At 39.0% G+C, this 14,688-nt stretch overlaps 1 protein-coding gene and 1 long non-coding RNA gene across 2 annotated transcripts; one reads left to right on the top strand and one right to left on the bottom strand.

Annotated features, from left to right (window-relative positions):
* Positions 1-250: 250 nt before the first annotated feature.
* LOC311357718 lies at positions 251-5,424 on the bottom strand. Its single transcript, XR_014637895.1, has 5 exons — positions 5,220-5,424; positions 4,049-4,113; positions 3,851-3,913; positions 1,530-1,594; positions 251-523 (listed from the first exon to the last, which is right to left on the bottom strand). It is a non-coding gene; the product is annotated as an uncharacterized lncRNA (long non-coding RNA).
* A 5,091-nt stretch (positions 5,425-10,515) lies between these two features.
* fam174b (family with sequence similarity 174 member B) lies at positions 10,516-13,299 on the top strand. The gene is made up of 3 exons (XM_084476730.1): positions 10,516-11,188; positions 11,608-11,739; positions 12,292-13,299. The coding sequence occupies exons 1-3, from the start codon at positions 10,914-10,916 to the stop codon at positions 12,293-12,295; spliced, it is 411 nt and encodes a 136-aa protein (XP_084332856.1). The 5' UTR covers positions 10,516-10,913; the 3' UTR covers positions 12,296-13,299.
* The last annotated feature ends 1,389 nt before the right edge of the window (positions 13,300-14,688 follow it).

Raw genomic sequence — 14,688 nt, 5'->3', positions numbered from 1 at the left:
TTTTGATTCCATTTATGATGTGAAACGTTAAGCATTGATCAAATCTTGCCATAGCACTGTAAATGACAACACTCCTTGTTAGCAACTTCAGTATGACTGATGTAATTCCAGGTCTCCACTTTTACTGACAAGATGACAAACAATTGCTATTGCATCAAGTGCAGTATAATTTAATAGTTTTCATTGAAAATAAGATTGAAGTTTGGTACTTTTAAGTCAAAACTTAAAACGCTAATAAACCAGTCAAGGAAAAAATACAATTAGAATAGTTTATTCAAATTAAAACATTTAAACGATAAAATACAATATCTTCGTAAAAAAAATCGGCAACTTCAGAGTCCACTTTTCAATCGGTATTCCAAAAAATTGCAAAAGTGCAAAATTTCCGCAAAATAAAAATCCACTGGTTGAAAATAGTCCAGAGAAAGGATTCATCTCGTCATTATTTGGCTTCACTCCAAACAACTTGTCGTCTTCATATCAAACAACGCTGCCCACTTCCGCAAATCCGGATGAATAAGGTCTTGATAGGATAAAGAGGGAAAAAGTTGTAAGCCCACAATGCAAAATGATAAATAAATACTGTTGCAATGCACTTAAGCAAAAAACGAATTCAAAGCCAACGTCAAATGTTGAGCAAGGATTTTAGCCGGAATTCGTTGATTGCTAGCATTTAGCTGGTTTGTTATTCTATGAGCAACTCACAGAAATGTTTGTATAAGGGTTACGATTTGCTAATGTAGACATTGACAAACCGTTTACCAAGTAGGTAAAACGTATGTCCTTGAATATGCAGTGGTACAGAAAACCATGCAACATTGTTAATGAAAAAGACTGACAAAAACAAGCATTTGTATCAGCCAGTCAAATGGGTCGGGCAAAAAAAAAAAATTCCAAAGTGAATGACATGCTTTGGTTAAAACCAATTAATTTGAAACGTCTGATTCAAGCAAAAATATAGAACAGACTGTACACACAACTATAATCTAAACATAAATATATATCTGTCCACAAGGGGTTCAATATAGATCAGCAAACTTCTACCCCATAATTCTGCCTTGTAAGGGTAAAAGTGACCCATTCAAAAATGTTGCAAGCAAATGTGATTTAATTTTTTTCCATTCTATATCAATTATAATGTACATGTGAAAATCTGAACATTTAAAATGGGAAATAACCACATTTGTCATTATGCTCAGAAGACAACAGGTACAAAAAAAAGCATTTAATACAAATCTCTTGAATGGAAATAAGCATTATAGATTGTATGGGGGAGGGGCAAATATTTCACAATAATTAACTCCCCCTTAAGTATAATACATCTCAATAAATTTGCTTCACATGTCAGGAATCAAAAGCCAATAATCAAACACATCAATCTAAATAAATCCATCTAGAAATTACTTGTAAAGTACAGGCTACATCACACACAAAAAATAACATTATACAAACAGTGTTTTCGATGGCCTGAACAAGAATATTGCATTTGAGTTTAATAAAAGATTATCGAACACAACATGAATACTTACATAGTTGTCTTCTTCCATGGATCCATCCATCTTACAAGATTGTCCTATCGCCTAACAGCTCATCTCTAAAAGAGACAAAAGAACATAATTAAAGTTTAGTTATACAAAGTGGTTACGGACTGATGCTACAGTAAGGGTAGTCAAATTAAGTTAAGGAAACTGAATGCAGCAGCTGGATGCAGCATGAGAATTTTGTTGTACAAATCCACATTAATGCCAGTTTTGATGCCCCCATTTCAGATCACAGCATTGATGGAAATTCAAGCAATACCAAATTAGTACTAAAAGTCCTTTAAGCGATATCAAATGTCTTTCTCCTCTATTACTGGGTCGTCCTTGTTCATGAGATATCGAAAGCCCAAAATCGTAGTCTCTCAGCACATCGTCTAGATTGACGGTAATATATGACTATCTCTTTGTAATGTCAAAGCAATGTTTTACATTATATGGAAAGAATTCCTTTTTTACTGACGTGAACGTTTCTCGAATGTGAAAACCAATGCAAAATGTAGTATTTTGTTGCTACCATTTAAGATGTTTAGCGGTCTTTCCAAAAATTATATGCGTATACTTTACCTTGTTAGGTAATTGAACTAGCCTATTAAACCACTTGGCTACCCTATTTTGTATTACTCACGCACCTTTTATTTTTAAAAATTTCACATCCAAAATTGAGCCGAGCAAAATATAAAGCCATGCTACATTTGTGCAGTGTGCTTTCACAGTTGAACCAATATGATTCTAATTATTTTTTGTCGTCTAACGAAGGCAGGAAAAGGCAGACAATCATATAAGAAATATAAAGAATTATGATTACAAATTAAACTTAAACATGAATGGCCGCGACATATTGGTAAATATCGGCAAATTGGTGCAAATTGCACCAAAAAATTAAGGGTAGAGGTATATATAGCTACCAGCAAAAATGCTACTAAGAATAGGACATTATAGTACCCATTTAGGGGACCAGCTGTCATTGTTATTGACTCATGTAAAAAGAAATTCAAGATGGTCTTATGGTGATACCAAGTTAGCATTATTAAATTAAGACGCAATATATGCCCTACAAATGTTTAAAACGCCTGAATAAATAATTGCCAGGCTCCAATGTCATGTCAATCTCTTTAAAAAGTTAATTCTAAAATTGAAAACATCATGGAAATCCATTTATCGGTTTCATAATATGCTCCCATCTTGAAAGAATTCTAGTCCCTCATAAATGGTCTCTTTTCAAAAAGGGGCCCTTTCCATTTTAAAATCGCACCCATAAACATTTGTGCTGCAAAATGTGAAAATCCCAACTTGAAAGCACAAGCCTGTAAAGTTTTGGGCTTCTCTTGGTAATACAATTGAAGACCATAAAAGTATGCTCCTAGAGGCGGGAGGGCGTCTATGCACATTCATTGTTTTGCCAAAACATTGGTGTGGACACACAGTTTGCGCATTATGTTTGCATAGGGTCATAATTGCAAGGGGTACCAAAAAAACCAAAATCATGAATTAACGGTGCACATGAGTCGATAATTTGGGTCCACGGCGGCTCATACCATGACTATATATTAGGTTTAACGGTTCCATAGGATAAGATGTAAAAGATTTTCAGAGGTTGAAATTAAGAATTTTAAAGTTTTGCTAAATGCGTGGTATGAATACAAACAAAATTGTAGTTTGGAAAGTGAAAGGGAAATATTGTCGGAATTCTGTATACATTTCCCTTCATCATTAGCCAATGCCAAATTGTTTTTAATTTGTTTCCACGTTTCCAAGTATTTCATGGTTTTAGAAAGACTAAATTGTGAGACCACAACATTACAAATGCTAAAGCTTGCACATTGCAATAACTAAGTTTGTGAAATGTTGAAATTCAACACAATGCGATTTTTTTTTTTTTTTTCATTTTTTCTCATCTGGAATTTCTCAAATGAAGGGTGATAACGGAAAAATTGTTTCAAACTAAATATTTATAGTTAAATATTCGAAATAAGGTAATGTTGCTATTGTTTAGGGAAACTATTTTATGACTGAATAAATTTTCCAATTAGTTCGGCAAGGTGTTCAGTGCACAAACGCTTGTCAAGCCGAAAATCTGACTTTGGTGAGTCTGTAACTCAAACATCTTTGGGTTCTTAGTATTTATAACACATTAATGCGCTTTTCTGGATTACGGAAAAAGCTAATATACACAGTAATTCACAGCTAACATAATCAAACAAGTGCTCGATAGTATGCGTTAACGTGAAAGGACAATACTGAAAATGTGAGTATAAAAGCACATTTAAAAACCCCAAAGTTCACAATTTTGGGAATAAATGTAAACTTACCAAGTGCCATTCGACTCAAGAGTCCCCTCCACGTCATGGTCCATACGTCACAATGCGTTACACCTTTAATATGGTGAAAGAAAGGTTTAGTAAAAAAAATTAAAACAGCACTCCCTACTGGTTGTAAATGTGTGGCAGTCAAACATTTTCACATTTAAAACGGCCGAAATCTTTAAAAGTAACATGCATACCATATACCTTGGATGATCGGCATTGTTCCTCGTTTTCTTCTCAATCCTCTTTAGGGAGACTTGGGAAAATGCCTACAAAAATAAGAGGCATAATCAATTATTAGTTTAATGTGTAATTTGTAACAACAAAATTGTAATCTACATTTGCATTAAACAATGCTGAAGGAAAAGACAATTTAGTATACTGTTTACTCCAGATTTTCCTCAAGTAGGCAGATAACCCCTTTTCCCCATAAGCAAAATCTTTTAATTGTTTAATGTAGAAAATAAATGCTCATTTGTTTTTTGTTGTAAAATTCTCCATGTATCAATGGTGTAGTCTGGTAATCTCCTCCCCCCCATAATTTGTGTAGGTTTAGGCAATCTGACAATATAAAATAAATATTTTTGGTATTTTTTCTATTCACTGCCTTAAAGGGTTAAAAGCCAACACCCTATTTTAGATTTCGACAAAACTTCAGCTATCTGATATGTGTTACCTGCCATAAACATAACATTTCATTTGTATGTATATATATATATATAGACATTACAGAAGACACCAATTGATGCTTAATTATTTATATTATTTTTATGCAATTTATCTATGTATTTTATACCATTCTAATATAAATCTCATCTCTTCCAGTGTCCACTGATATCTTTTGTCTTCCACATTTGTAATTCCTCAAACTGCACGTCAAATTAAACTTTTTTTCCTTTTTCCCCCTTTTATTCTAGATATGACGTAATACACAAAATGTTAAATATATCCAAAAGAGTCCAAAAATCCCCAAAGTCCATTGTATTCAGGGTAACTCATCAACTTGTAAGCATTGAACACGACAATGATCCCTTCTGGTCCTTTTAAAACCAACAAAACGACGACGAGGCCATTTGCCCTTTCAAGGACAAAGACCATTTTAAATGCGTAGTTGAGGAAAAACACCCAACACTTTTACAGTATCTCTTCCAAATACTAACAACTGAAGTGTTACCAAACCCATAGGATAAATATGCTTCAGGAACGCGGGGGTGCTAAACACCGACAGAGTAGAGTTATATTCCTCGACTAAAACACACCATAGCCATTTTTGCACTCCTGTCTTTTAGAGTCGTCCTTTCCACCATATTGCTCTTCGCCTCGACTCTCGACCACAAGTAGTGAACACTAAACATGAGGACTGGAGAATCCTTACCCGTGAAGCAGGGCACCACTATCCCATTTCATCTGTTTGGAAGGTGGTAGATGTATCTGTTTTTGGACGTTTTAGTCGATTCTTCGGCCCCATCGTGTCGTCTCGCGTCTTGCTGGTGTGGATGCTCGGTTCCTCTGCCGTGTCTGTCTTCTTCCCCGGGACTGCCTACGCTGTTATCCTCCACTGGCTCTGCCCACTTTCCTTCAACGTAAGCACGCACAACTTCCCGACCAGCTCCCAGGACTAGTCTGTCACACTGCAATGTTGATTAGACCACAACCCGATGAAACATGCATTTTGGTTTGTTTGTTTTTTCTGTTCATTTAGATAAACGACTGTCTTGACTAACATATCTGAATAATATGAGGCCTAATAATAACAAGTATCCATTGAATTGTATCTTTAACTTGTGGGGACCAAATCTCCGATATTTTTTTTTTTACATAGAATCATAGGCTATATTTAAAACATAGAATTGTCTTTGCAGAATGTAATGCAATGAATCGAGCTAAATGCCGTGCAAGGTAACATGTGCCTATAGATGATTAAACCACAATAAGCATAAAGGCTTATCTAGAAGGTTGTGGACCAACGACAATGATCAAATGGTGGAATAAGTTAATTTATAAAACAATAATTTATAATAAATGCTAATAATAAAGTAGGCCTTCATGGATAAGATGGTAGGCCTACCATAGCACCTAATAAAAAAATATTTCAATGGTATTAGTGCCTGGTACAGGTAATTGCCATACACAGTATATGCTCCAGAATTGTAAAGCTTTGCAAAGCAGGGCTACGATTGCAGTTTACAAACTTCACATATTTTTGCCTACATTGTTCAGGAATGGGCTTTGCTCAATACTCCACCCACACCACTGGCCAATGAGCTACGAGATCGGGCAGCGTGAGTTTATGGCAGTGGAAGATTTCTTTAAAAAGATCATCGGCTTAGCAACGGGAGAGTTCCGACGTCCCGCCCCCATCCGGGCTTTGAGTCTGAAGTCTGACACAAACACATTTCGGGACATTTGATAGCCCATATATATAATAAACGTAACTTAACTTAACTTAACTTAACCAGCAGCCACATGATTCCCCTAAATGAAGATGATTCCAGACAATATTGTAGGCTTAATTGTTGAAGCCCATACACCACAATATAAAACACATTGAATGAGATTTGGATGAGTTTGGATGAGTTTGTACCTCTGTTCCTTTCCTAAAATAATACAACTGAAACAAAAATGTATTCCTGATTTTCATTTCCAGACCTATAATTATTAATAATATCTAAGCAGCACACTTACTAGCTGTCCAACAACTTTATGTTTAATGTAAAGTAATGTTAAGGATATTGTGGGCAGCTCTGGTATAATGCCACACTTCACTGAAAACGTTGAACCAGTTCCTGACACACCTCAAGCATGCAAGGAGGAGTGGAGAGGTGAAGCAACACATACACGTTCAACTAGACCAGCTGGTTAGGTTTTTAACATTCAACAACTTTTTTGTAACATATTTCATTAAGTTTACTGCAGTCACGCGGGTTGATACCTGATACACATTCCTTTCTAGTTTAAGGGCGGTTGAGGAAACAAGGTGGATTTAGGTCACAGCTATGGATTACATCATGGGCTACACACGTTTGTGTAACAAATAAAACATACTGTAGTTGTATTTTTGTTTGCTTGGAATGGTTCTCGGGTCTTGTTGATTGTGATACACCAAGCAATAAGAAGGTGGGAAAGTTATTAAGTTAAGTTATTAATTTGAACTTTCATTCAAATTAATGTGTGGCTGTCCAATCCAGACCTAACCCTTCCTTACATTTAAACCTACCATCCCCAACATAGGACCTAACCATTTTACCATCAGCAAGAACCATACAATTTCTACATCTTTATATACAAAATCAAAATGATTCTTACTATTGCTATATTGAGATGGTTGTTGTGGACCCCTTTACACTGCAGCACTGCAATGGAAAGTTAAGATCATCAAGCATCAAGTACCTTAGGCTGCACTCACACTGGGCCATCTGCACCATGCCCGAGTATGTTTTCCCCCTAAAGTCTAGATCGTTTGGCTAGTGTGAGCACGCCATCCGTACTCAAGTACAGTTAAATTACGTGGCCTCAGTACACTTCGGAGAGGTGTGCGGACCAGGAGCTGGTACCTCAAGTACCTCAGTGTACACCTCACCACCAGGACCGGACCAGGAGCTGGTACCTCTAGTACCTCAGTGTACACCTCACCACCAGGACCGGACCAGGAGCTGGTACCTCTAGTGTACACCTCACCAGGACCGGACCAGGAGCTGGTACCTCTAGTACCTCAGTGTACACCTCACCACCAGGACCGGACCAGGAGCTGGTACCTCTAGTACTTCAGTGTACACCTCACCACCAGGACTGGACCAGGAGCTGGTACCTCAGTCTGCTCCTCAACATCAGGACTGGACCAGGAGCTGGTACCTCTAGTACCTCAGTGTACACCTCACCACCAGGACCGGACCAGGAGCTGGTACCTCTAGTGTACACCTCACCAGGACCGGACCAGGAGCTGGTACCTCTAGTACCTCAGTGTACACCTCACCACCAGGACCGGACCAGGAGCTGGTACCTCTAGTGTACACCTCACCAGGACCGGACCAGGAGCTGGTACCTCTAGTACCTCAGTGTACACCTCACCACCAGGACCGGACCAGGAGCTGGTACCTCTAGTGTACACCTCACCAGGACCGGACCAGGAGCTGGTACCTCTAGTACCTCAGTGTACACCTCACCAGGAGCTGGTACCTCTAGTACCTCAGTGTACACCTCACCAGGAGCTGGTACCTCTAGTACCTCAGTGTACACCTCACCACCAGGACCGGACCAGGAGCTGGTACCTCAGTGTGCTCCTCACCAGGACTGGACCAGGAGCTGGTACCTCAGTCTGCTCCTCAACATCAGGACCGGACCAGGAGCTGGAACTTTACCTCGTCCTCAAAGAAAATGCATACCACACAGAGAGCAAGGGTTTCATATGTGATGGTTGTTTTTAGACTTTGAATAGAGATTTCATAACTTGTTATTAAAGTGTAGTTGGACTGTAAGGAAATACTTTTTGTAATAGGCCTATGCATGGTTTCAGGAAAACATCTCAGTAAACTTTGGTCACATGACGTTTTGAAAGCATTGTTACAAGGCTGTGCTGTGTATGCTTGTGTAACATTGTCTGCTGATAATGCTATTTCTCTTTTGAAAAACATCCATATCATGGCTATCAATCTCATAGCTCTATGAGCCTAATTTAGTTTAATCTAGTGTAACGCCCAGGCCTAACCCAATCAAGTCAAAAAAAAAAATGATAACAGTCTGCTCACGTGAGACCATTATTCAACTGTTGCTTCGAATTGTAGGCTATATAACTGAGGCAACACTTTATGATAAGGGTACGTTAATTAACCATTCATAATTAACTAACAGTTAATTAACAGTTAAAGGTGCATTGTGTACAATTACGTGGCATCTAGCCGAACACAATATTGATTACAATTGTAACCCACTCCCTAACTGGGAAACGGGTCCCCCTCAATGGGTGGTGGGGGGGGGGCATCATGTTGCACACGGTGTCTCTACAGTAGCCTAGAATGGACAAATGGATCTAGAGAGAATGTTTTTAATTAAATCGGCCTAAGAGTTCTAGAAAGGTGGAGGGCGTGTTATCCTCATGTCTACGACCCATTTGTGATACTAAAGTACCATCGTTGTGTGTTTGAGTGTTATACTGTGTGTGTGTGTGTGTGTGTGAGTGTTATAATGAGGGATGATGTATATGAAATTCGCCACACGTCGTGGTGTAGCCTACTAGCCTACTAGTGTCCGAGAAGCTTATCCTTTCTCTTTCGCCGACATGATGAGAATCATCCGCTAGCCAGACGAAGCGACATACATTTCACACACACACACACACACACACACACACACACACACACACACACACACACACACACACACACACACACACACACACACACACACACACACACACACACACACACACACACACACACCATGGCATTCTACCATAATTGTCCAAGATGCTCTCTTGGACGTGCCTCTTACAGCCTAGTGAAGACGAGCATGTTCTGCCCTTTGGCCAACATATCCTATAGATTTAGAGGATTCGGTTAGGAGGCTCACACCCTTTTTAATCCATGTGTGAAATAGTGTAGCAAAGGGCAGTTTACGGATGAGGGGGATTGAGGGAGAGGTTGTTTTCCTGTTAATCTGAAAGTAGGCCATCACTCTTTCGGAGGAAGTTGGTATTCAAAATGAAGTGCTAGGTTATCAGAAAATAACAGCTCGCGATAATTAAAGGTATATGAATGTAGTGTACCACTATGGATGGAGTAATACAACATGTACAGTGTCTATGATGACCATGAGATAACCGATTTCAATTGGTTAAACTGATTTATTTGAAAAAAACAACACTAGTTGCTACTAAATTGTACTTACTGGACCTTTGGTCTAGTAGCCTATTCATTTACTAGTGGTGTTCATGTTAACTTATTCGGTATTCGTTTATAGGATAACCCTATAGCATAACCCTATCTTAAATTATCACAAATCAAATAGAGAATTATCTGCTTTAATAAATAAATCATAATAATTATTTTTATGTAAATACTCCATTCCGATTCTTGAAATTCACCTCGAGCACCCATGGCTTGCATTATTTTTGATAACCGCACACTTGGTAGTAGGTTCTTCTAGTAGGTTCTTCTTATATATATTATTATATTATTATATATATATTCCGAATGCTAAGGTGTGGTTTATCAACGTTGGGACATGTGGTTTCAAAACGAAAGCAATAATTTAAACTGAACGTTCAACGTAACCTTTAAATAGATAGCATCCCGTACAAATGTATATGTTATTATGTGCTGCCCCCTGGTGTGCACTATGAATAGGCCGATCATTTGCACACACGCACACACGCACACACGCACACACGCACACACACACACACGCACACACGCACACACACACACACACACACACACACACACACACACACACACACACACACACACACACACACACACACACACACACACACACACACACACACACACACACAGGGCCAGAGGTGAGGGTGAGAGGAGAAGAGGGACAGGAGAGGGAGCTGTGTGCGCGTGTGTGTTTGTGGGTTGGGGTTCGTGGTGGGGGAAGGTTGGGGCTTCATTTGGGTGAAAAATTCAATAACGTGTTAAGTAGTTAAATACAATTAAAATGTTAAAACGCGGTCTTTATTCCATCGTCAGACTCGCCACACTTGTGTACCGAGCCATTCCGGTGCCATGCCAGATAATCCCATGTCGTATCCCCCGCGTTTCAAACGCGCTCAGGAAGGTACGAGAGGACGCACGTCACGGATAAACACGCTCCAAATCTGGCCCAATCTGGCAACACTGTCCAGGGGCAGAGACAAGGAGCGCTGGAGACGAGGATACGGCGTCTCGACCACACTGACTGGACAATATACATGGACTATTGGATTCTTTCGTTGCTTGCTGAATTATCCAAACGCAATCAAACAAGCCTCAATCATGTGACTTTGGGATTATGCCAAACTTCAACCAGCAACCTCCGAAAGGCTTCGCACTTTTGACAGCTGTCATTTATTTTGCCCATCATCATGACGAAATATAAACTAATCCTAACATTAGTGATGTTGGCGGTGGCATGGCATGGCACCACCGGTGAACCACAGACTCTCACCTCACCTGCGACGCGTTTGATCTCAACCACATCCATGACTGAGGATCAGTCGAAGATGAACTCTTCCACGACGACCACCGAGTCTCGTATATCATCCATACTGACCCACTTGCCCACTTTGAAGATCGTCGTTATCCTCATCGTCGTGGTGACAGCTGTGCTCATCACGTACCTGGTCGTTAAAGTAATCAGGTAGGCCCGATTGCAAAAACAGCTGCATCGCTCGAGTGGTCCTTTGACCACATAACCAATAATCATCTCCAAAAATATCGCATTTCGTGCATCTCAATGTGTTGTTGTTGTTGTTGTTGTTTTTGCCAAGAGTCGTAGTCGTGAATGGGAGCTAGGCTACATGGGGGGTTGAAGGGATGGAGAAGATAGTCCTTCTCACTTTATGAATAGGCTATTAACAACGATGGTTTTGTCGTTGGTTGAATGGTCTCATATACATCAACACATCTGCCAAGAGCAATACAGCCATTAAACCCGCTTATCGTGGACACAAGCAGATGCTAACATATGGTCAATAGACCTAGGCTACATAGGCCTGTTTTCTATGCAGAAGTTTGGCGTGATATTGTTTTGTTTTCAATTCCGTGTTTCCCTTTTAGATCTGGAAGGCGAATTCGGAAAACACGAAAGTATGACATCATAACGACGCCCGCCGAGCGCGTGGAGATGGCGCCACTCAATGAAGACAATGAGGACGAAGACGACTCAACCCTCTTTGATGTCAAGTACAGGTTTGGGATTAAGACATTAACACGTCATCCAAGATAAAATGTTTTTAATATATTTTAAAATGTTCTAGGCCTACCTATGTATTTACAAAGAAGTTATAGCTCTGGTATTTATCAACAACGTCAACATCTTCAATAATCATCAATACCTATAATATTGCTTTGCAGACTTGGTTGTTTTTTCACTGCTGCATCCCTCTTTGATTTAATCAGGCTTGTGACCTCTTGACATTGTTCCTGAAACTAAAATGGAAGGATGAGGCGTTGCCTGTAGGAAGCCAGGGAGCTCTGTTATTTTAATAGCTAGGCGTTTGCAAGACATCTTAGCCCTTTGCGTCAATACTTTTGTTTACTCAAGGTTTGCCCCTTCCACCATCGCAATTGTTCAGAGAACCATTTCCTCCCTGCTAACAGTTTGTAAACCTGATATTCTTGACTTCCAAGTCTTACCATAGAATGTAGGTTTACTTCCTTCATGGGTTGCATGATTCAATACTAGTTCTGTTTCATCGTTTAATGCTGTGTCATTCTCACTCCTATTTTGTTTATTTACAGGTGAATGGAAGCATGGGCGTCCACATCAATCTTTGTTAGAAGAACATCCTAAGTACTTTACATTACACACTTTGTATTGTATGTTGAAACCATGACAATTTCCCAAACTTCAGCAATGTGATTTTTATTGAAGGTTGCTGTTCTGACATTTTTTATAAAGTCTTAATATGTGGGCTGCCACCATCCCATAATAACAAAGTTCCCCATCCTGTATATTTGACTACAGCCAAGACCAATATTTGATGAATCAAATGTTAGAAAGCATTGTTAATTTACAGATGTCATTTGTGTTTTAACAGTATGCTGTTTACTGCCATACTGAAGGTGGTTCCTTGGTGTCCAATGGCACAAATAAGAACTGACTTTGCACATGATATCAGGAGTCAGTTCTTTGCTTCTACTTTGTTGCAGATCTACTGATTCATGGAAAGGAAAATATCATTTCATTAGCTAGAAGTAGGCAGACTTTCATGTCAAAGATTGCACTGGATTCATTCTATAAAGTCAACCCTCTGATATAATCACTGATCAGCTGCTGAGTGGAATGTCAGAAATGGAACTGCTTACGAATGACTCTTCGGTCACACGGTTGAAACTCTGAGCTGATAACTATTCTTTAACAATGGCTGGCCTTTGGCTTAATTTTTTTCTTGGTGTTTTTTAGATCAAGTTTCCTTTGTCAATAAAGGAATGTAGGCTTTCACTGACCTTCCTCAAGGACAATTGGACAGGATGTGTGTGTGTGTGTGTGTGTGTGTGTGTGTGTGTGTGTGTGTGTGTGTGTGTGTGTGTGTGTGTGTGTGTGTGTGTGTGTGTGTGTGTGTGTGTGTGTGCTTTTTGAGACCTGGGTCAAACTGGGTTGCTTTTACCTCCCGCCCAAAAAAATGAATACTGCTTTTTTTTTTTGTCTTAACACTATCTGAAGTCCTGTGTTACCTTTCTTGTATGTGTTACTCTGTACAAAAATACATATTACAAATCTTTATCTGTACATGTCTGTAAATTCATTGGACATATATTAAAGATTATATCAAATATTGTTATTAGGTGAATTTGTTGGACATTGAGTCAGATTTAGATCAAACATACATAGATTATTACATACTAAGTTGTCATCAGTTAAATATTACACACTTGGGGTTGGTTGACACAGTTTAGTCATACACGTAAATTGAAGTTCTGAATCCCCATCTACAATCCAAATAGACCAGTTTCATATCCCCAGGTAACAGCTGTGTTTGGTCTCACGGTCCCTCTTTAGTGCAAACATCCTTTGCTATTCATCCGTCTTATGTTTAACTGATCCTTATGTTTAACAGGTCCTAAACTCGTTCATGATTTGTTTAAAGGCTTAAAGCTATTATTGCAGACAAACAGAAAGTCTCATGGTATACAACATATGCATTTTTCCTTGAATCAGTTAAGGACTAATTTCAGAAACATCAAACTTCTATCAATGTTGAATGTATTCCGTAAATGAAGCAACGAGACACAGATATCCATTGGTTGTGTTGTCTCTGAAACAGACTACATCCATAGGGTCCATTAGGAGATGGAAGTCTGCAGGTCTATTGGATTTCATGCTGGGCTGTGAGGCTGATCATAGGAAATACAAGGCGTTGACACTTGGAATTCATAACTTCACCCTCATTTCAAGGTGGATCGTCTCATTATTGACCATGAAAAGCCAGTCCAAATAATAATTTTCCCTTTTTATTTCTAAAGCAAAGGTAACCTAGGATATTGAGTCTAGAAGTGTAATTTATTTGCCTGTGTTTATTTTACCTCCCACACACAGATACAGGGATGTTTGTATCATACAGTGTTAGGACTGTTAAGGAATCATCCACTTAGGCATTCTTGTAAAAATAACCTTTTATTTTTTCTATCTGTAGCTAGTTCTCATCACATCTTAATCAGCCATGTGTTTCTTGAAAGGCAGTATTGTTCATTTTTATTATACATAGGCATAATACATAGATAAGTAGTTTAACGCTATAGAAACCATTCATTTGACAGTAGGAACATTGCACTTCAGTGGAATAGTACCTTAAGTGCTGCTGCTGGGAGATGGCCTTATCAACGTTAGTTTGGGCAGAGGAAGTTTCCCATTTTTGTCAAACTCTACCTATACAAACAAACATTTGTGACTTCAGCCGGCTGATGTCTACCGTAACTTGTATATCTATTATAATTTAACTTCATTAGCAGCATAATCAGGGAAATGTAAAGTCTACGGAGGAATCCGGTCAAAAGGAAACCAAATGTCTTTGATTGAAGGTCGAAACACACATGATGCTCCCGTTTCAGTCAAACAGCGGTAACCTCCATCAACAGGTGTGTCCTCCAATGAACATATGCTTGCTTAAAAATGCTGGAATCAAGAACTGTTGCCCA

The sequence above is a fragment of the Micromesistius poutassou genome (assembly GCF_964030765.1).
Source record: "Micromesistius poutassou genome assembly, chromosome: 13".
Classification (NCBI taxonomy): domain Eukaryota; kingdom Metazoa; phylum Chordata; class Actinopteri; order Gadiformes; family Gadidae; genus Micromesistius; species Micromesistius poutassou.
This window is presented reverse-complemented; position numbering and strand designations above follow the sequence as displayed.